The sequence below is a fragment of the Astatotilapia calliptera genome, chromosome 6, assembly GCF_964374335.1.
Source record: "Astatotilapia calliptera chromosome 6, fAstCal68.1, whole genome shotgun sequence".
Lineage (NCBI taxonomy): Eukaryota > Metazoa > Chordata > Actinopteri > Cichliformes > Cichlidae > Astatotilapia > Astatotilapia calliptera.
The window spans coordinates 4,018,287-4,040,905 of record NC_137427.1 but is presented as its reverse complement, the minus strand read 5'-3'; the positions used below and the strand labels follow the sequence as shown (position 1 = coordinate 4,040,905).

At 39.2% G+C, this 22,619-nt stretch overlaps 1 protein-coding gene across 1 annotated transcript in view; it reads left to right on the top strand.

Annotated features, from left to right (window-relative positions):
• The window catches only part of dnah6 (dynein, axonemal, heavy chain 6), a 33,608-nt gene that overhangs the window by 1,014 nt on the left and 9,975 nt on the right, over nucleotides 1–22,619 (top strand). Inside the window, exons 3-36 of the mRNA XM_026169780.2 lie at nucleotides 357–524; nucleotides 655–803; nucleotides 1,541–1,648; nucleotides 1,976–2,102; nucleotides 2,237–2,449; nucleotides 2,541–2,762; nucleotides 2,966–3,088; nucleotides 3,689–3,871; nucleotides 4,189–4,332; nucleotides 4,794–5,015; nucleotides 5,801–5,948; nucleotides 6,392–6,549; nucleotides 7,604–7,735; nucleotides 8,072–8,243; nucleotides 10,013–10,159; nucleotides 10,281–10,354; nucleotides 10,460–10,614; nucleotides 11,568–11,799; nucleotides 11,885–12,037; nucleotides 13,312–13,452; nucleotides 13,904–14,146; nucleotides 14,358–14,525; nucleotides 14,653–14,888; nucleotides 15,344–15,488; nucleotides 15,676–15,792; nucleotides 16,813–16,936; nucleotides 17,073–17,269; nucleotides 17,615–17,818; nucleotides 18,131–18,256; nucleotides 18,519–18,683; nucleotides 19,181–19,248; nucleotides 20,766–20,946; nucleotides 21,086–21,265; nucleotides 21,411–21,644. Coding sequence (XP_026025565.2) covers nucleotides 357–524; nucleotides 655–803; nucleotides 1,541–1,648; nucleotides 1,976–2,102; nucleotides 2,237–2,449; nucleotides 2,541–2,762; nucleotides 2,966–3,088; nucleotides 3,689–3,871; nucleotides 4,189–4,332; nucleotides 4,794–5,015; nucleotides 5,801–5,948; nucleotides 6,392–6,549; nucleotides 7,604–7,735; nucleotides 8,072–8,243; nucleotides 10,013–10,159; nucleotides 10,281–10,354; nucleotides 10,460–10,614; nucleotides 11,568–11,799; nucleotides 11,885–12,037; nucleotides 13,312–13,452; nucleotides 13,904–14,146; nucleotides 14,358–14,525; nucleotides 14,653–14,888; nucleotides 15,344–15,488; nucleotides 15,676–15,792; nucleotides 16,813–16,936; nucleotides 17,073–17,269; nucleotides 17,615–17,818; nucleotides 18,131–18,256; nucleotides 18,519–18,683; nucleotides 19,181–19,248; nucleotides 20,766–20,946; nucleotides 21,086–21,265; nucleotides 21,411–21,644 — 5,559 coding nt within the window. The remainder of the gene's footprint in view (nucleotides 1–356; nucleotides 525–654; nucleotides 804–1,540; nucleotides 1,649–1,975; nucleotides 2,103–2,236; nucleotides 2,450–2,540; nucleotides 2,763–2,965; nucleotides 3,089–3,688; nucleotides 3,872–4,188; nucleotides 4,333–4,793; nucleotides 5,016–5,800; nucleotides 5,949–6,391; nucleotides 6,550–7,603; nucleotides 7,736–8,071; nucleotides 8,244–10,012; nucleotides 10,160–10,280; nucleotides 10,355–10,459; nucleotides 10,615–11,567; nucleotides 11,800–11,884; nucleotides 12,038–13,311; nucleotides 13,453–13,903; nucleotides 14,147–14,357; nucleotides 14,526–14,652; nucleotides 14,889–15,343; nucleotides 15,489–15,675; nucleotides 15,793–16,812; nucleotides 16,937–17,072; nucleotides 17,270–17,614; nucleotides 17,819–18,130; nucleotides 18,257–18,518; nucleotides 18,684–19,180; nucleotides 19,249–20,765; nucleotides 20,947–21,085; nucleotides 21,266–21,410; nucleotides 21,645–22,619) is intronic.

Genomic DNA, 22,619 nt, shown 5'->3' with positions numbered 1-22,619 from the left:
TCCAGTAGAAATAATTACCTGCCATTATTAATTGCAGTGCCAAACTTACTAGCAGATGGATTGCTGGCCATATTATAACTCTCCTTGAATAGCCATGGGTATTACAGTAGATGGGGTGTTGTCAAGAGGAAGATACAAAAGACTGCACTCACACTTTTTTTAACCCTTATTTAACCAGGAAGTGGACATCTTAAAGAAATACAGAAATACATTTCTGTATTGTAAAGCCTTATTTGATTGCGCTTAAGAAAAATGGATGGATGGATATTTCACTTTATCCATAGTGAGTATATAGTTTAGGATAATAAAGTTGACCTTTTACTAACAAGAGTGTCTCTTTTATCTTTGTTATGTAGCTGTCAAGGTTTCTATTTGAGGGCCGGGAGATCAAGCTGGTGATGACATGTGCTGCATTCATCACTATGAACCCAGGCTATGCTGGAAGAACAGAATTACCCGACAACCTTAAAGCTCTCTTTAGACCAATAGCAATGATGGTTCCAAACTATGCTCTTATTGCAGAGGTAACTTCCAGTTTGTGTGTTTATGTGTCTTATTCTAAATTCTCTGATATTTCTCCACAGAATAAGCTATCATTTTCCCTCTTTTATTGACTTAAGCTCAGCTGCATTTGTTTCTCTGTTCTCCCTCCAGGTGATTTTGTACTCAGAAGGATTTGAGTCTAGTAAAACCCTCGCAAGGAAGATGACCCAGATGTACAAGCTGTGCTCAGAGCAACTGTCCCAGCAGGACCACTATGACTTTGGGATGAGAGCTGTCAAATCTGTCCTGGTCATGGCAGGGTCAGAGCATTACACGGACACATATGCATTGAATAATCAGGGCAGACAACCATCTTCTCTGAAATGTCTTTCTGTGACTGCTGTGATTTTAAATAGTCTCACACACATATACATGGATATGTTTAGCATTTACCATTTTGTGTATTCTGAAGCTACATGTACATTATGTTTACTGTGACATGTTTCACATTTTAAGTAGATAATTTGTTTTTCAAGACAAAGTGCTGCTGTCCACAATAAGACCAGTGAAACTGGTGATACTGGTGATTACTCAGATTAGAGGCTAAGAGCTTAGGATCAGAATCAGACTTTATTTATCCCCAAGGGGCAATTAAGAGCTCCCAGCACTTCCTCATTTAAACTCTAGTTCCTCTCTGAAAAAAATAATTTACATTTATTTTATTTATTTGATGCTTGTCATAACAAAGTGTTTGAAACACATGAAGAGATGAAGAAATGACACATTTTGTAATTACAACTATTTAAATGAACTACTTTAGAAGAGATGCTCATACTGGTTCTTTAACCATGCGGGTTTCCTTTTATATTTTATCAATTTTTTGTGAATATGACCAATATGAAGACAAAAGACAGATTTTAGGATGCCCATTACTAACACAGGACTATTTTCATTGTATAGCAATTATTTGCGAACCTGGAGTGACTCTGCAATATTAAATATAAAAAAATGTTTAGGTCACAAAGAAATCCATATAATTTTTAATGTTTGCTCGTAGGTCACTGAAGAGAGAGAATCCTCACCTTAGTGAGGATGTGGTTCTAATTAGAGCACTGAGAGACTCCAACCTGCCAAAGTTCCTCACTGATGATGCCGTGCTGTTTGGGTAAGTCTATCTGACATTGTAAGGGACTGTTTCTTGCTCTGCAGCATAGGGATTTATACATTTGGCTGCGAAAGATCCTTATTACAACCCTGGGCGCAGACACAAATCCTTTTGGGGTTGTGTCCTCTGCCAAATTAAACATGTGGAGCTACCCACCGTGGTGAATAAGGGAGCAATAACTGAAGTAGCTTTGTTATTTCTTGTTAAACTGCACAATAACAGTAAGAACATTAAGTTCTAAAAGTAAGAGTTTGTATGGTACCTCTTCTTTCTTTTTTTTATATATCTGTATGTTTATGTTCATGGCAATCTTCCATTCCTTTCCAGTGGTATCCTGTCAGACCTGTTTCCTGGTGTTTGTATCCCTGAACATGACTATGGTGTGCTACACTCAACCATTGTGGAGTCTCTGGTTAAGCGAAACCTTCAACCGTTGGATAGCATGACTAAGAAGGTAGAGTACAAGTGGAAAATATTCCAAGACAGACACTTCAGCTCAGTTAATTCCAGCTGCAGACGTAAATCTTTTTAAAAGATCAGAAATATTTTGAGTATTTAAAAAGCCTGTTCCTCTTATCTTCCTATTAGGTGATCCAGCTTTATGAGACCATGTCAGTTCGCCATGGAGTTATGTTGGTTGGACCAAGTGGTGGAGGTAAGACCACTGTCTACACCATCCTGGCAGACACTCTGGAGACCCTCCATCTCAAAGGACACCAGGCTGTCAACCCCTTCTATCAGCCTGTCAAGACCTATGTGCTCAATCCAAAATCTGTCTCAATGGGAGAGCTCTATGGAGAGGTACAGCACACAGGAGACTAAATCTGACATCAGCAGTATTTCCTTTTCTCTCACTGCAATTATTTATTTAACTTTTGTGTCAACCTCTCAGATTAATACTTTGACATTGGAATGGCGTGATGGACTGATGGCACTGAGTGTCCGTGACGCAGTCAGTGACACTAGTGATGACCACAAGTGGGTTATCTGTGATGGACCAGTTGATGCCCTTTGGATCGAGAACATGAACACTGTATTGGATGACAACAAGATGCTCTGTTTGGCCAACAGCGAGCGAATCAAACTTACTCCATCCATACACATGGTGTTTGAGGTTAGAGCCAAACAGAGTGAAAGTGGAACTGGATCACTTTTGTTGACAGTAAATTGGATTATAAATTAATTTGCAGGGTCTTAAACATGAGCTCAAGAATAAACATTTAATGCTTTACTAAGAATATGAAGCTGGATTATAATGGACTCTCTTATAATAGGAGCTTGTAAATCTTAAGTCGTCTTCATAATGTGTATTTGCAGGTTCAGGACTTGGCTGTGGCATCTCCAGCCACAGTAAGTCGCTGTGGAATGGTTTATGTTGATCCTGATGAGCTCAAGTGGATGCCCTACGTGCAGACATGGATTACTGGGCTAGGGGACAGGGTATGTGCATGTTATATCTCCAAATTCTAGATTTCTCTTATATTATACAGATAGGATCTTAAGTATTTTGACAGCTGCTCCTTTGCTTCTCCATGGAACTGCGCAGCCTCCTTTATGGGATTTTTAGACAAAATCCATCCTGTTCTTCCTGTCCTTCAGTGTAACCAGGTGTTGCACCTTGTTGTAAACCCTCTGGACTTATACTGATATGAAGATATCTCTTGATTGCTGACTACTGCAGTCATATAGCCATTATAACTAGTAACAGATGCAACATATTGTATATAAAGTTAGATCACCTAAAACTAATTCCCTGTGGAGAAATGCATTTAAATTTAAATGTATTTTTATTTTTTATCCCTATAGGTTAATTTTTACATTGTAGTCAAATTGTTGTTTTTTTGCAGTGCATAGTTCTTCCCTCTTGATGTCAGTCCTACCTCTGGGCATTAAGAAGACTATTACTAGGGAGTCTAAGCCAAACTAGCAAGGTTACTTTATAAATTGTGTAGATAATGTAAATGCATGACTCTGCATACACTTAATATCCTGCTACAAGCTTCTCTGTAAACCTCATTTAACTTTCTCCTGTCTCTCCAGCTTCCAGACCCAGTGGGTGCATACCTGATGGAGATGTTCAAGCAGTACGTGGAGAAAGGTCTACAATTTGCGTCCAAGCATTGTGTCCAAGCAATTCGCCAAGTGGACATCAGTAAAGTCAGCACTCTGTGCTCCTTGCTGGAGGCTCTTCTGCTGGGTAACGGAGGACCAGACCTCAAGATGGTACATTTAACACAAAATGTAGCTGTCATGTTTAGTCCTTTTTTTGTAGGATGCATCAAAAGAATCAGTCATTTAGTTCAAACAACAATTTTGCAAACTTGACAATGAAATAAAAAAAGTTAATTTTTTTCCACAAAGGAAAAGCAAAAAATGTACAGGGAGCAACTTTGGTTAAACCAGCAATGCGTTAAAGATGAGAGTGTGCTACTTCTGTTCGACAAGACAAAGCCATAAGTTATATACATGCTTCTTGTAGAATTATTGACTTACTCACCCATGTTCTTACTTATTGATATGTCTTCTTTTTGTGGTGGCAGAATCCCAAGCACCTTGATGGTGTACTATGTCAGACCTTCATATTTTGTTATCTATGGGCCGTAGGTGGCAATCTGACTAGTTCTTACTGGGATGCTTTTGATACCTTCATCAGAGAGCAATTTGAAGGCAACAAAAATGCAAAGGTATGGAGCTGTGACCACCACACCTACAGAAATGGATGAGCTGTGAGGATAATGCAATCTAAATTATTTATTTATTATAGAACAAAACTGGGCAGTTTATTCAAATCGGTCAAAATTCATACACTTGTATTCAATGTATATAAAGTGGAATAATTTAAGCTGTTCACAGAGTGCCGTATCAAGCTATGTTAATGGAGCATTGACTGGAAGGAAAAGTGTATTAAGAATTCCAGATGTGAAACCGTAATTTGAACTTAACACACATAGGCACTCACATCCACACAAAGAATTGTACAAAGCAACACTTCACCAAAACTGCTGTTACCAAAGCTATTAAACAATGTGAGTGAAACTGAACATTAATGATTTAATGTTTTTTCTAGCTAATGGCATTTGGGCTGATACTTAATAAGACACCTAATAATTTTGTAGTAAGTTTTTTACATTTGTGTGTTTTGTAGCTCCCGACGTGTGGTACCTTGTGGAGTGTCTACATGAATTTTAATCACAGGGATCTGCAGTTATGGACAGCTATAATCCCTTCATTTAAATATAATAGGGAACAACCTTTTTTTGAGATGCTGGTTCCCACTACAGACACTGTTCGCTATGGATATCTGATGGAGAAACTGCTATCCGTGCGCCGTTCTGTACTCTTCACTGGTGACACGGGAGTGGGAAAGGTAAAGAATCTTAGAACAGATAATAAATGGATGACAAAGGGTACATTTTATAAATCCAAAGCTTTTCTGATATTAAATGGTAAAATGGTAAATGGTCTGTATTTGTATAGCGCTTTTACTTGGTCCTAAGGACCCCAAAGCGCTTTACACTATACACAATCATCCACCCATTCACACACACATTCACACACTGGTGATGGCAAGCTACAGTGTAGCCACAGCCGCCCTGGGGCGCACTGACAGAGGCGCCCCAGGGCATACTTGATGATGCAAAAAGAACAGCTGAAAAAAAGCACATATGTCTAGGATACTTCAGACTCCTTTTTGCACTTCATAAACAAAGACCCACTGCATGTGTTGCAGATGCCTTGCTACAGCCACACTTAGCTTTGGACAGAACGCTGCACATACATGTCATATTTTGTTGAGATTTGGTTCTGTGTGATTTGTGGAACAAACATTCCCATGCTTTTGGCATGACATATGTAGAAGGTTAATTGTATATATTAGTGCCACTGTTTATTTCATTCACCTGAATGACTGTGTGTACTGATGGATCTGGCAGTTTCCACTAAATTACTTATTATGATGGTGACGTATTAATAAAATGCTGAGGAGTTTTAGAGGGGAAATAGCACGAGTCTGCAGCAATGCTTAGTTATAGTTTCATATCCAAAATATCCATGGTGCTAAAGCAAAGGTAATATTTTGGTGTTGCAATTTAGAAAGGAATGCAGATATCAAAATTTATATGTGAAAAGTAATTGATGAACATGTTCTTGCAGACTGTGGTGGCCCGGGGCCTTCTTAACAGGATCCAGGAAAGTGCAGGATATCTTCCTGTCTTCATCAACTTCTCTGCTCAGACCTCCTCTGCCCGTACACAGGAGATCATTGAGTCCAAACTGGAGAAAAAGAGAAAGAACATTTTAGGTAAAAGAGCAAGTTTGGCAATGACAACATAAAAGCAAACCCAAGAACCATACATGTTGTGTCAGACTGTCATATGCATTTGTTACAATTGTTTGCACCATCTGGACAGCAATGTAGCTGAAAGGAAATCCTTTGAGAAACTCCAACTGATAAAGTTTTTCAGACAAAAGCTACCATCTTATTGTTTGAATTATAGGTCCATGCTTGTCAATGACATGTCTTCAGGGTCTAACTTACAGATAACACATTAAGAGGCCTTTCTTCAGCACATTCACAAATTGTTCTGGAGCTGCTTAACACAACCATAGAGTCGCTTCCTTTCCATTAGTTTAACAGTTGCTTCCACTATTCATCTACACATCTACTGCCTGGCCATTCATCCAATAGTGCTTACACATTTACTTTTTTCTTCTTGAATATTTATTATTTTTCTCTCCATGTAGGTCCTCCAGGAAACAAGAAGTTGGTGGTCTTTGTGGATGACTTGAATATGCCTAAGCTGGACAGTTATGGATCTCAGCCTCCTATAGAACTCCTGCGTCAGTTCCAGGACTTTTCTGGGTTTTATGACAGAAACAAGTTCTTCTGGAAGGAGATCCAGGTATGCAAATAAGATGAGCTACACTGTAATGAGACATTAAAATATAAATGTGCGTGTGCATATGTGAGACTATGGTTGCAGTTGAGGTTATCTATTTTAGACTTTTCCAAGCAGTTTAAAAACAAAACCACAAGAAGGAGCATTTTCAAATTTTCAGATTTTAGAAAGATTATGGGGCATGTTTCCTATAAGTACAAGCACGTATCTAAAACAAGGGTAGGACAGTTCCACTAGCACAGCTGTTCTAGACTAGCTATAAGTTAATTGCTCATAAGTCTTAACCTTTTGTTTTTAGTGTCTGTACATTCTACGTTCCCATAAATATTGCCTACAAGTAAAGACAAAATCATTCTAGTCTGAACTACTGTGGATGTTTTCCCCGTGTTCAGTTTTTGAGCACAGTTAAAAACCTCATTTGTTCTGTTTGGTGTTTTTAATGAATACTAAATCCTTTTATGTAGGAAACCCAGTCATCTTGTGGGCTATTTGTTAGCTTTTTTATTCGCCATTTATAGAATGAGAATCAGAATCAGAATGTCTTTAGATTAGATTAGATTAGATTAGATGAAACTTTATTAATCCCTCGGGTGGGTTCCTCCGGGAAATTCCGTTTCCAGTAGCAAAGCACCGAAAGAAGTTGCATGTTACAGATACATTAAGGGGAATGAGAGTAAGGATATAAGCATAAATACACCATATATACACATATACACATGTATAGATACAGAATATACAATATGGATAAATAGGATTGCTCATTTGAGTGAGTATTTATTGTCATCGTCGCAGGTACAACGAAATTAAAAGTGGTCTGTGATCAGTGCATCATCCATAGAATGTTTACTACCTTAACTTGTGCTATACAAACACACATATACACACAGGCACAACTGATTTTAGAACATTTCTGTACTGTCCTTAAATGCCCCACACAAGGAACCCCTCTTCTTAAATGGAACATTTTATTGTCAATGGTGACATGTCAGGAAAAAGTAACATACTAGCGTTTTATCAGCTGTTTAGTAGTCCCTTTATTCTGTCTTTTTCTTCTCAGGAAATGACCATTACAGCAGCATGTGCTCCTCCAGGAGGGGGGCGAAATCCTGTGTCCCCCAGATTTATTCGCCACTTCAGCATGTTGTGCCTGCCAACACCCTCGGACACCAGCCTCAAACAGATCTTCAAAGTCAGGAGTCCTCCAAAATACTGACACACACACACACACACACACACACACACACGTAAAGAATTACATTTTAGGGAGTAGTGTTTACAGTTCAAGATATATCATGTCCGTGCTTATTTATTATTATTTCAAGTTAATCTTGACAGATTAAGAATCTTTATTGAGTAGTCTGTATGTGTTATGTCCATGAACTTCTCTCTATGAGATGTTGCGCTTACTTTAAATGTTTTAATTTTTCCATTTCCTGCTCCGCCAGTATATGTAATTTTCAGTATACCCCTCTTCATGCCCTCTCATTTGTGTTACAACCACTTTTCATACCCAACCTCCTTCCAGGCTATACTGAACGGTTTCCTCAGTGAGTTTTCCCAGGCAGTGAAGGACTGTGCCGGACAGATTGTGGATGCAGCTGTGGAGATTTATAACTGTTTAAGTGTGGATCTGCTGCCCACCCCGGCCAAGTCCCACTATGTTTTTAATCTCCGGGACCTCTCCAAGTGTGTCCAAGGTGAGTATTCCTTTGGTCTTTGGCTGCTTTTTCATTCATTGGCAATCCAGTCCTTGTATCTGACTATTTTCAGAGAATTATTTTCTTGGTTTGTTAAGTGGCTTAACACTGACCTGTGAACCATTCAAGCAGGAAAAACGCCCCTAACTGAAGAGCTGAACCAGCATAAGTCTACACATAACAAACTTCACAAAGAACCAATTTCAGATTGTATCTTCGGGCACTTTGTTACTAGCAGCCTGTTGCAAAAACTCATAATTTGTTGCCATCTCTTGAATCTATGAGAAATGCCAAAAATAACACAACTTGACCATCATAAAATTTTACTTTTACAATGACAAGGTGAGTCGCAGATTATTAACCGAATTTGACCTATCTCAGGATGGTGTGCCCTTAAATAATCTGGGGAAACAGGACAAGTAGAGCACAAAAGAACAACCTACTTCAGATATAAGATAAGATAAGATAAGATAACCTTTATTAGTCCCACACGTGGGAAATTTGTTTTGTAACAGCAGGAAGTGGACAGTGCAAAAGTTATGAGGCAAAAATTAGAATACAATAAGAATAAATACAGTACACAACTGTACAGAATAGAATAAAATAATATACTATATACAGTAGAATAAAATAAAATAAATATACAATAAGATAAAAATAGAATACAAATACAAATACTATATACAACTGAGTAAAAATACAACGATGACAGAAAGGATTATTGCACTTAGTATTATTGCATATGTGTGGATGTGTGTGCTTGATCAGTTAAAGTCTTTATTATGGAGTCTGACAGCAGTGGGGAGGAAAGACCTGCGAAATCTCTCCGTCCCACACCGTGGGTGCCGCAGTCTCCCACTGAAGGAGCTGCTCAGTGCTGTCACAGTCTGCTGCATGGGGTGGGAGATGTTGTCCATCAGGGATGACAGCTTAGCCGCCGTTCTCCTGTCACTCACCACCTCCACTGGGTCCAGAGGGCATCCTAGAACAGAGCTGGCCCTTCGGATCACCCTGTTCAGTCTCTTCCTGTCCCCAGCAGAGATGCTGCCGCCCCAGCAGACCACGCCATAAAAGATAGCAGAAGCCACAACAGAGTCATAGAAGGTCTTCAGGAGTGGGCCCTCCACTCCAAACGACCTGAGTCTCCGCAGCAGGTACAGCCTGCTCTGCCCTTTCCTGTAGAGGGCGTCTGAGTTATGAGTCCAGTCCAGTCTATTGTTCAGATGAACACCAAGGTACCTGTAGCTGTCCACAGCCTCAATGTCCATACCTTGGATGTTCAGTGGTTGCAGTGGAGAATGCGTGTGCCTATATAGTATCTAAATGTCCTTAAGAAATAGAAAAAATATGCAGGAAAGTCCTGACACAGGACCTGAGAGATGCATTTCAGAGCAACACCCACACAGTTTTTATCAGAAGTGGTCTCGTTGGAAGGGTGGGTCTCAAAAAAATTCCGTTTTAAGAGAGGGAGAAATAGTTAAGGTTTGCTAAATTACACAAGAACTGGATTCCTCAGAGTTTGTACCTTGACATTATTGAAGTAGTGTGGGATCATCTATACAGGGAATAGAACAAGAGGAAGTCAAGCTATAAATAAGAGCTTTGAATGTCTTCAACAAGCCTGAAGAACTATTCCTGAAGACTACTTTCAAAAACTGCAAGAAAGCTTACCTAAGGGTTCAGACTGTGTTGAAGAATAAAGATAGTCTTACCAAATATTGATTTTCAAGCTTGTTGTGAGTATATAGATTCTCTCTGTTGATTACCAGGCATACTGCAGTGTGAGCCAAGTCAAGTAAGAGACAAGACCCAGATCTTTCGCCTTTTCTGCCATGAATGCCAGCGTGTATTTCATGACCGACTCATCAACACCCAAGATAAGACCTACTTCAACACCATCATCTGTGAGATGGCCAGTAAGAACTCTCACAGTCCAGCCTCTGACTTTATTTTCTGAATGCTCAGTTAATTGTTATCAGCTCAAAATCTATATTTTGGCTTTATGGGTTTAAGATAGACCTCTCTCTTTTTTGCCAGGGCGATATTTTGACATCCACTTAGAGTCTTCACATTTTGTGTCTCATCCCATAATATTTGGGGACTTCATCAAGGTCAGGTTTTCCTCCAAGCAACTTATTTACAGGTCGACACAAAAATACTGTACATTATTTACTGATTTGCAGTTTTGTTCTGTGTCCACCTAATCATCCACATAGATGCATGCAGAAAAAGAAGATCGCCTGTATGAAGACCTGACAGACATGAATAAGATCCAGACTGTACTTCAGGACTATCTTGATGATTACAACATGACCTTCTCCAAGGAGATCAAGCTGGTTTTCTTCCAGGATGCCATTGAACATGTCTCCAGGTGAGTGAATTTAACTTATAGTTATAGTTTCTTAACAGGTAGTTGATTTATTTTAGCTGTAGTTGGGACAAACTGAGTCACCCAAAGGCAGTAGCTGTCACGGTTTGCCGGGGCAAGCCGTGTGGAATATGAAATAGGACCCAAAATGCGGCAGCTCTGGTGCAGATGAGTGTTTATTTACAGGGGTGTGAGTACAAACAGCGATGGCGACAAAACATGAAACCGGAAACCTAAACTGGGTAAACTAATAAGACAAACCAGAATGAGGATGCAGGGAGGTCCGGAGAAATACATACAGGGAGAGCGAGGGGAAACAACACAGATGAACCAGCAACTACTATGACAGAAGACACAACTTAAATACACTCAGAGAACACAGGGGGATTACATACAGGTGGGAACACAGCTGGGAGTAATTAACATGACGAGACTAGGGAGGCAAACTGAAAACACTCACATAAGACACAGACCTTCACAATAAAACAGGAACTTACACATGAAAGGACACAAACTAAGAAACGCGGACTAGATACAGGAACACACGGGCAGAACAGAGTAAACACTAACCAGAGGAAGAACAGAACCAAAATCGCGAAGAGAAAACACAAAACGCTGGGTCAAAAGGACCCAGGATCATGACAGTAGCAATACGAGTGATTGTGTTTTATTGGTTTTTAAAATAGAACATGCAATGACTGTGATATGGACTGTAAGGATCATTTATCCATAATAATAATTACTTGCATGTCTAATTAGTAGACATACCTTCCACATAAGTAAAATGCAGGCACTCTTATTTTAACATCAGTAATAAAATTTAACTGCACATCTTCTGATTTTTTTTAAAGGTAGTGTCATATCAAGTGATTTGATCTGATTATAGCTTGCAGTACATTTTCTAAATGACACGATGCATGTGCCATATGGAATGAAATAATCTTATTATTTTTTAGGATTGCTCGTATGATTCGCCAGGAGCGAGGCAATGCCTTGTTAGTCGGGGTGGGAGGTACAGGCAAGCAGTCACTCACTCGCTTGGCAGCCCACATGTGTGGGTACCGCTGCTTTGAGATTGAATTGAGCAGAGGGTACAACTATGACAGCTTCCATGAAGACTTGAGGAGGCTCTACAAGATGGCTGGTGTGGAGGGCAAAGATATGGTGTTCCTCTTTACAGATACTCAGGTATTGCAAAAAGATTGCAACAAAAGTACTTACAGTATTTAAGTTTCTGTGTACTTACTGTGTTTAACTATTAAATCTGTTGTAGATTGTAGTAGAAGAATTTTTGGAGGATATAAACAACATGCTAAACTCTGGTGAGGTGCCTAACCTTTTTGAAAAAGACGAGCTAGAACAAGTACTTGCTGCTACCCGCCCTAAAGCCAGAGAGGCTGGAATCAGTGAAGAGAACAGGGATGAGGTATGTACGGTACTTATGTAAATACATAAAGTGTAGAAAACATGTGTCATTTAAGCAGTAAAGATTAAATACAGTGTCAAGTATATCTACTTTATTTGTGAGAAAATAAATGAATTAAAATTTTCTGTGAAAGTTAGGATAAAGTTACAGTCAACAAAAATTAACAAATACAATCTCGACACAGAACTTTGTTTTCGGATACTACCCAAAATTTTAACAAATTAGAAAGTGGGAAGAACGTGGAGTCATGAATGTTCATATCCTGAAAAGTGTTGTTTTCTAATCGAGTGGCTTTTCTTAAATGTAGGAAATCATTCTTTAACTACCAGATATAATCACTTTGTTAGGATGCCTGGGTCGTTGACCCAGGGGTTTTGAGTTTATGATATTATTTATACTTTCTAGTCTTTGGTTTCTTTGAGTTCTGTCTTATAGTTTATGTCTCTGTCTTCTCTAGCTGCTCTGTCTCCCCTGTCAGCTGTATCCCCTTGTCTAGTTCGCATCTCTGTGTGTCCTTAGTGGCTATATCCCCGTGTCCAGTCAGTGTTTGTGTCTGCCCTGGTCCCACGTCTCTGTTCCCTCTGTTGCAGTGCGTGCGAGTCTGTGTCTTTGTTCAGTCTGTGTTATGTGTTTCCTGTTTTACTTTGAAAGTCCATGTCTGATGTTAATGTGTCTGGTGTTGCTTCCCCTTGTCTCGTTAGGCCTGATTTGCCCCAGCTGTGTTTCCCTCCTGTTATTCATTCCCTGATTGCTCCCTCTGTGTATTTAAGCCCTGTGTTTCTCTGTGTCCGTGTCGTGATCTACCGGTTACTTTGCTGTGTGTTTTGTCAATCCGCTGGTGTTAGTTTATTTTTGAGTTTTTCCAGTTATGTTATGTTTGCGTTCAGCATTAAAGCTGTTTTGGTTAAGTTCTGTCTCCGGAGTCTGCACCTTGGGTGCCGCACACAGCCGACACCTAACACACTTAGTGTTTTCAGCAACAGTACATAGATCTGCAACAAGATAAACAAAATGAAATTAAACATTAATTTCTGATATAAGAGAAGTATGATGAAGCCTGACCTTTGTGAGTTGTTTAAAGAAGATAATAAACACCTAGCAAAGCATCTGAGATTCCCACTATGGGCTAAAATTTCCACAGACTGTATAAAAGCAGACAGTTAAAATCAGTGTCCCAGGCAAAAGGAAAGAACACATGAGAGCTGATGCTATTTGCCTGTTGTGATCTTCTATGTGTGTGTGTCTTTTTTACGTGTCTGTGATGGTGCATTCAGGTGTTCCAGTTTTTCATCTCCCGTGTACAAGAAAAACTACACATTGTGCTGTGTATGAGCCCTGTGGGCGATGCTTTCAGGTCCCGATGTCGCATGTTTCCTTCACTGGTTAACTGCTGCACTATTGACTGGTTTGTGCAGGTATGCTGATATAACTCTGTTTCTCTGATATATATGAATCACTCAGTATATACGTCACTACCCTTGTCTATGGAATCACTCTTGTTCATGTAAAATATTTCTAATATAACCCTTTTTTATAACACCACCGTCCCTTTAGATTGAATTCTTTTTCATAATCTATAGCTTTAAGGTAATCCTATTCATGTCCCTTTTTATAGAAAAAAAATTGTTTCATCATCGTCATGGAAGTTGTAGTTTCTATATTTTTTAAAACTTCTTTTGAACTTATTAGTTTAAAAAAAACTTTTTACAATTTCTGTTTTTAAATAAATGTTTTATGTCCATCTGCTGGCGCTCTGCTGAATAACTGTTCAGTTGACAGGAGCTAAAGGTCAAAGCTTCAAATTGTTGTCCTCGCTGCTAACTTTATGTCACTTTCCTCTCTTTCGCTGTTCGTTCTGGTGCTCAGTGGCCCCGGGAGGCGCTGCTCTCTGTCTCTGAGGCCTTTTTCCAGAATGTGGACTTTGGCAATGAGAAGCTAAAACAGAACATCTCTGCGATGTGTGTCGAGATACACGTTAGTGTCACTGAAATGGCTGAGCGCTTCTACTTAGAGCTGAGACGCCGGTACTACACCACACCTACCTCCTATCTAGAGCTTATCAACCTCTACCTCAGCATGCTTGGCAACAAGAGACAGCAGTTAGTTCTGGTATGTCAACACAATAATGGGCAATTTTTCACATATGTTGTTGATGATGAATTGTTACCTGATATTGTGTAGGAAAAATAGCAGCTAGATACATTAGCTGGTGGTGAGTGCTAATAGTCAGTTTTATTTTTACTGTGACGGTAATGCATCATGAGTTGTTATGTTGATTATATCAAACATGATAATTATTTATGCGTGTGTTACTGTATAGGCCAGGGATCGTGTAAAGAATGGTGTCACTAAGCTGCTGGAGACCAATGAGCTTGTAGACAAAATGAAGGTGGACCTTTCTGCTCTGGAGCCAGTCCTCAAACAAAAATCTACTGATGTTGATGCCCTCATGGAGAAATTGGCTGTAGATCAAGAGAAGGCTGATGAGGTCTGTCTGTGTTTTATCACAAAACTTTCAAAAACCTGTCTGATGTTGCCTATATTTCAATTATAAATCATGGTAACTCTTTGTCATTACTTCATGAGCATAACTAAAATAATTCTCCTTGTCACAGGTACGTAAAGTAGTAAAAGAAGATGAGGCACTGGCCCGAGTTAAGGCTGAAGAAACCCAGGCCATTGCAGATGACGCACAGAGGGACTTAGATCAGGCTCTGCCAGCTTTAGAGAGTGCCAACCAGGCCCTCAGATCTCTTGACAAGGCTGACATCTCTGAGATCAAGGTGTTCACTAAACCCCCAGCCCTAGTGATGACTGTCATGGAGTCTGTCTGCATCTTGCTTGATTGCAAGTGAGTGTGCACTATTTTCTTTAAAAAAATAATAGATAAATAAATAGCTTCTTAACATGATATACTTTTATTAGGTATCCATCCTGCACTGGTGATGGTTTCTAAAAGTGCAATTCTTTATAATGACAATAATAGAAACACAATAATGTAATAACTTTATCACTCCTTCACTTCACCGGGACTATTTTTTCAATCTTATGTATTTTGCATTTAACATTAAACAGAGATAACTTGAAGATTTCACCATTCACTAATCTACTGCATTGTTGATCTGAATTAAATCTTCACAATATCATATCCTCTTTAGGATTTTGAAACTTGCTGTTCTGCCCAAAGAATTTTCAGTACTTTGAAAAGATCAACTAATGTCACGGTCTAATGTATCGAGCAACCGTGACATTTCTTTAGTCCTTATTTGTTAACAGTGTCTCACTAACTTTCTTCTCTCCTAACAGACCAGACTGGCTAAGTGCCAAGCAATTACTGGGCGATCCCAACTTTCTCAGGCGTCTGACAGAATATGACAAGGACAATATCAAACCTAGGATCCTGCTGAAACTACAAAAATACATCAATGACCCTAATTTCATGCCTGAAAAGGTCAGTTTGGATATTTTGGCAGATTAAAAAATGTCATTGTACAAACAGAGCCAGTGAAAATAACAACTTCTTACTGTATTATTATGACTAAACATGTGGTTTTCAGATAGTATAACCTATCAGAAATTCTGAAATGTTTCAGTATGTTTTTGCTTGGCCTAATTTCTTATTGTGTCGCTCTTGTTAGGTGGAAAAGGTATCAAGGGCGTGCAGGTCCATGTGCATGTGGGTCAGAGCTATGGATCTGTACTCGAGAGTCTTCAAAGAGGTTGGCCCCAAGAGAGAAAAACTGGCCAAGGCACAGGTCAGTTACAGAGTGCATTGTTGGTGTGCCGTCATTGTTAGCTGAAGCTGAAATAAATTCATGCTCTAGGTTTACCTCACTAAGGAAAAGTATGTTCTTACAGGCTTATTCAAATGTAAATTATTAAGTGTTTCAAAGTAATTATAAGGATTCAACCTGTAAAAAAAAATAACAGATTTGTCCTGTGGGAGCCCTGATTTAGGGTTTTAACATTATCTATCAGAGTTGTGTTAATTTTAGCCACATCATACAGGTTAAGGGGGAAAATATAATTTAGATATGAAATAGTTTGTAATATTTTGGGGTTTTTTGGTTTGTTAATAGTGTTACACTAAACCAGGACAAAAAATATCTGCATTTGTGGGACTATGACTGCTGACATTTAAGTAAAATGTTGATCTAAACATTATTTCTTCTTCATAAACATAAGAAAGAGTTAGTGTCATCTGTGTTACCTGCTATATATAAGCACAAAGCAACTTAGTGTCTTTAGCAGACATATTACCAATGCACCAGATCGTGATAGAATGATGAGGTCTAAAGAAGGAGATGATCAGTTTGACGCTGTTCACTAGTGGATCATGAATCACAGTTTACATAATGGAAGTTTGTAAGCTACCCAGTCTAAGATGGGTCACTGCAAAGCCAAGTGTTGGTGGTGGTCTTCAGCTCTCTCATTAGTGTTTTATTCCACTCGCTGTTTCAGATTATTGGGGAATTTTAGAAAATTTAAGGCAGGAGACTCTTATTTTCAAGACAAACGCATTGCTGGATTTCTATGGGCTTGTAGTACTGTAGCTAGAGCTATGCAGCTTATTGCTTTAAGGAGCAGTCAAGATTTTGGCCAGAGTACGTTACAGCACTAAGTCTGATGTGGGTTTGGCATATGTGCACTAAACTTAATGATGAGAAATAAAAACCAGACCAACACGTACAGTACTTCCAAATATTGCTTTAATGATTCCTGTATGATATTACCCTACCATTTCCCTCTTCATCTGTGCTTACTCATTTGTGCAGGAAGAGCTGGATGTGACCATGGCAACCCTAAAAGAGAAGCAGAAGAAGCTTCAGGAGGTGGAGAACCAGATCAAAGTCCTGCAGGAGCAGTTTGATAGCAGCATGAATGAGAAAGAAGATTTGGGTGAGAGTTGTGCCAAAAAGTACAACATAAAATATACTCTGTGAAATAAGTTCTACCATCTGTCTTTTATTAAATGTTTGATGTACCTTGCTGTCTTTGGCTTGCTAAAATTCTTTCTCTTTCTTTTTCATCAAAGTTAATACGATGGCTCTGACACAGGCCCGTCTGATCAGGGCAGGGAAGCTAACGTTCGCTCTTGGTGACGAACAAGTACGCTGGGAAGAAAGTGTAGCCCTGTTTGAGCAAGAGATCATCAATGTTGTGGGAAATGTCTTCGTTGCAGCTGCTTGTGTGGCATATTATGGTGCATTTACTTCCCACTATAGACAGCTGGTAGGTACAGGTTTATTCTGTGCTTTTTAAGGTTTTACAGGCTGCTCTAACAAAGAATTAGCAGCTTGTGCCTTTAGTATGAGTTTAGTCTAATTTTTGAAAATCAGTAGAAAATAGGACACTACATAAGACAAACAAAAGCTGGGCCCAGTTTTCTCATTACTGCTATTGTGCTCAGTCACACGCAATCCCCACTATCGTAATGGCCTTACACCTTGTTTGTTTTTATTATAAGACAGGAAATAACATGTAATAATAAGGGATGAAATGAGGAAAACAGTAGAAACTCTGGAGGATACAACCTGAGTTGTTGTGCTTGTGTGCGCTCTGTTTCCCTCTCACCAGCTAATTGACCAGTGGATAACGCAGTGCCAGAACCTGAACATCCCAATCAGTTCCACTTTTAGCCTGATTAACATTCTTGGTGATCAATATGTCATCCGCCAGTGGAATGCAGAAGGTTTGCCTCGTGACACTGTTTCTACAGAGAATGGCATCCTGGTGACTGAGGGCCACCGGTGGCCTCTTATGATCGACCCACAGGATCAGGTGAACTAGAAACAAGTTTCCAGCAGCATCCATGTAGTGCCGATAATTCCAACACTGATTACTTTATGAATGAAATGGGTTATTTTTTTTAACACTTTAACTTCTCAATTATCTGTATAATCCCAAGTCATTAATATTCATTTCACACATTTATTACACGAGAACCTTAATTTTAAAACTAATTTTGATTTTGAAAATAGTGGTATACAGCTGCATAACAAGGATAAATAAGTTTAAATTCGTTCTTACAAATTTTTTTAAAGAAGTCATCTTCATCACATTAGGGATTAAGGATATTTCTTTCATTCTCAGGCCAACCGATGGATCCGCTTCAAGGAGGCTAAACATGGTCTAAAGGTGATCAAGCTAACGGACTCAGGCTTCCTTCGTACCCTAGAGAATGCCATAAGCATGGGTGTCCCTGTACTGCTAGAGGAGGTAGGATTGCACCACTCATGTGACAGTAAAACAGACTTAATCATAAAAAAGACAATTTGTGGTCAAATGTTGTATTGTAATTGTGTATTTTTTAAGGTGGGCTAACACTGGGCGACATTAAATAAGTTGAAGACCTTTATTGGACAGATTGTTATTAAATAGTGTTTTTAATTTTGCGTTGTCCCAGGATATCATTATAAAAGAGTTAAGAAAAGCATGTGTACTGTGAATGGCTCTGTTTGGGTATTTTGTGGGTGTATAGTTAAAGGAGACCCTGGATCCAGCACTGGAGCCCGTCTTGTTGAAGCAGACGTTTGTGGCTGGCGGCCGAACAATGATCCGACTGGGAGACTCAGATATTGACTATGACAAAAATTTTAGGTTCTATATGACCACAAAGATGGCCAACCCACATTACCTGCCAGAGGTAAGGACAGCAGCACACCTACTCAAACCTACTTATACTATATGTGTACAAAAGAAGATACTGTAAAGAGACGCAGTCATATGTCAACCAGCAAAACCCTATAGCTGAACAGTCTAGGAGAATAATAATAATAATGGATTGCATTTATATAGCACTTTCCTAGGCACCCAAAGCGCTTTACAATTCCACTATTCATTCACTCTCACATTCACACACTGGTGGAGGCAGCTGCAGTTGTAGCCACAGCTGCCCTGGGGCAGAATGTGGCTACAGTCTGCCCCAGGGCATTTAGTGTGAGAATGGGCTCACACTAAATGCAGTCATGTACTGTCTCATTAGTTCAAGCCAACAGTGCATGCATACATCACAGACATTATAAAAGAGAGACATGGACTCCAAAGAATCCTGAATTAAAACCACAAAGACGATCATTGAGACCAGCAAAGTAGTTCAAGGTTTCATTGTGATTTAATGAGTTTCTGTTTCCACCTTTTAAGGTTTGCATCAAAGTTACAATTATCAACTTCACTGTCACTAAATCTGGCTTAGAAGACCAACTTCTCAGGTAAATACATGCACACACATGAAAAAAGCTATTGCATTTCAACTATGTAACAAGTAGAGATGGACCGATACCGATGGTCCGATACTGACCTAAATTACTGGATCGGATATCGGAGAGAAATAAAAAATGTAATCCGATCCGAAGTATCACAAAATCATCTCACAAACGCGCTACTTGGCGTAACCCAGCTCGGCGCATCGGAGCAGTATGTGTTACGTGATAGAGCAGCTGTTGTCTGCAGGAACTGTCGGCGGTCTGGTGGAGCATGTGGAGCCTCGCTACATGCTTCCAAACCGCGGCATGTTATCTCGGCGAAAACTATCCCAGAGAAGTAAAGCAAGTGCGTAAGTTCATCCCTGAATGTTTGCATAGTATTTCCACGTTAAGCTTAACAACTGATATATGGAGCCACAGCTGGACTGGCCATCGAAAGCGATTTGTCTCGTACTTAAGCTAGAATGGAAAAAAGACACAAAGCTAGAGTTATTCTGTTCTTGCTGCAAAGCTGATTCTTCTTCTCTCATTCCCCTTCCTGTTTCTACTTCAAACATGAAACTGGTCAATGATCAGCTGGTCGGCTTTTCTGTCGCAAATCCTGCCTTTCTTGTTTGTTTATCGCCCACTTTGTGCCAGAGAGAGGAGACCAGTGGATAAACAACAGCAGCACGTTTAAGCTTAATTAGCTGTTGTTAGAATTTATTTAATATTACTTTCTAGTATCAGTTGATGTTTGCTGGAGCCACAGCTGTAAAAGCTGCTGGTCATGATGTCGGTTTGGATATGTGGTGAGAGGGAAACTTGTAGATGAAACCAGGAGATGTCCTTACTGAATGATCAGAGCTGAGCAGGTGATGGAGAAACAGGTTTACCTTTTAGGTGACATGAATGAGTTGAAGGGAAGTTATGAACTTATGCATTTGTTTTACAGGTGCATTAAATTAAAGTTGATTACGTCGATTAAGCATCAAGGTGGAGGGCGGGGGGTGGTTCTGGGAGATTTATGTTAGGAGTTGGCAACCCTATTAGTTAGGTTGTTTAATATTTCTGCTAAGGACTCTTTAAAATACCAGAATAGGAAGGATGGTGCAGGTTTAAATTTATTAGATTGATCAGTGTTGCTGAACTATAAAATATTTTGGGTGCAGTGTATTTTTTGCATACAAGTATAACAGAATAGTTTTAGTGTCTTGTTTTTTAAAACTTGAGTATGAACTTATATAAAATGCAGCAAGATATTTATTTAAAAAACAGTTTTGTTGATTAAAAAAAACGCTATATTGGATTCATATTGGTATCGGCAGATATCCAAATTTATGATATCGGAATCGGTATCGGACATAAAAAAGTGGTCTCGTTTATCTCTAGTAACAAGCATTTACAAAGCCATCTACATTTTAAAAAATGGATAGAAATACTGCACATAATTTTATGTATCCTAATTGTATGTATCCTTTCCCCCCTTTCTGATAATGACCTCTGGAATCTCTTGATTCAATCTTTTTTCAATCTGTTTTAAGTGATGTGGTGCGTCTTGAGAGTCCGCATCTTGAGGAACAGAGGAACGAGCTGATTGTGCGCATCAACGCTGACCGCAGCCAGCTGAAAGATATTGAAGACCGCATTCTTAAGCTTCTCTTTACCTCTAAGGGGAATATACTTGACAACGAGGAGCTAGTTCAGACTCTCCAGGAGTCAAAGGTAGGGATTAGGCTATATGGATATGGAGTTGTGGTTGTTGAATTTAACATTCCCTGCAATGACCTTTTTTTAAACTTTCCTGTTTTTCTGATGCTCATCCTGTTTATTTCCATGATTTTTTGCATCCTCTTGTCTCCAGGTGACTTCAGAGGCCATAAAGCACCGTCTGGAAGAGGCAGAAGCAACTGAGCTGATGATAAACTCTGCGAGGGAGCGCTACAGGCCTGTGGCCACTCGAGGATCTGTTTTGTACTTTGTCGTTGCCAGTCTGTCGGAGATCGATCCTATGTACCAGTTCTCACTCAAGTACTTTAAACACGTGAGGGAAAAAAGAGCTGCGCTTTACTCTCAAATTTACAAAGCTACTTGTACAGGAATGTTTAATGAAAATGTGTAAGTACCCATTTAAAGAAATTATTTTCTTTTTTTCTCTGTTTTTTGTTTATTTCTTCCTTCATCTTCAGCTCTTTAATTCCACCATCGAGACATCAGAGCAGAGTACTGTGCTAGAAGAGCGCCTTCAGATTCTCCTGAATCAAATCTTGCTAAACTCTTACATTAATGTGTCACGTGGACTCTTCGAGCAACACAAGCTTATCTACAGCTTTATGTTGTGCGTAGAAATCATGAGGCAGCGTGGCGAGATCTCTGATGGGGAATGGTGGCGCTTCCTAAAAGGAGCTTCTTCACTGAAAAAGGTGAGGTGGGAAATCCAGCCATAGAAGTTCAGCTTGATAAAAGCAATAATGAATAAAATAATTAACTAAAGAAAAAGATTTCCTATGATTGTGCTCATGTTTTTTTATAACCTCCTAGGACCTGGCGTCCAAATATGTGGACATCACATTTTGGGTTATTTAGACCAAAATACTCAATTTTGCTCTACAAGGGCCTGATATCCACTTACGAGGACATTATACTGCTACTGTTCTATCGAAATTTTATATGAATATCCTCATACGTGGCTCTCATTTTTCTTAGAAACAAAAATTAGGTGAAAAAAAAATCTGGCAATTCTTTGTTTTGACATTTATCGGGTCCCAATCAGCCCAAATATCAAAGAGAAATAAAAAATGCATGCTGTGGAAGAGTTCGGGTCTTAGGAGGTTAAAGAAGTATATAGTGATGGTGTTAACCATGCCACTAGACTGGAGGCACTGATTGTTAGCAGTCACAGTCCTCATGCTAGTTCTGTTCTTCTTTCTCCTACACCTCTGTTTTAGGTCTCCCGTTTATTGCCTCTTAGCATTTACTGCTCAAAGGTTTGGAGTAACAGGGAAATGTATGTTTCTGACAAAAAGCAAGCTTTTTAAAAACCAAAATAAAATAATAGTAGTTTGACTGAATACGCTAAAAAGGAGTAATGATTAATCAAATCATTAAGTATAAGGGATTTTAATGAAATATTTACACAGGTGTATAGAAGCGAATTTTCAGACTCATCACCCAAATATCTGAAAGCTGTTAATCCGAGTAAACACTGAATGCATCTGACTAGTGGAGTGCCTGCAGGTGTAATCGTAGTTGGTGATTCAAACAAGAACTTTTTAGTGATCCCAAGTATTTCAGATTAAAGTGTCATTTTTACTTTTTAAAGCTGCTTGTCATAGAAACCATTTGTCATCATCCCCTCACTCTTTTATAATTCTAGTTAACTTTCTCTTTACTTACAC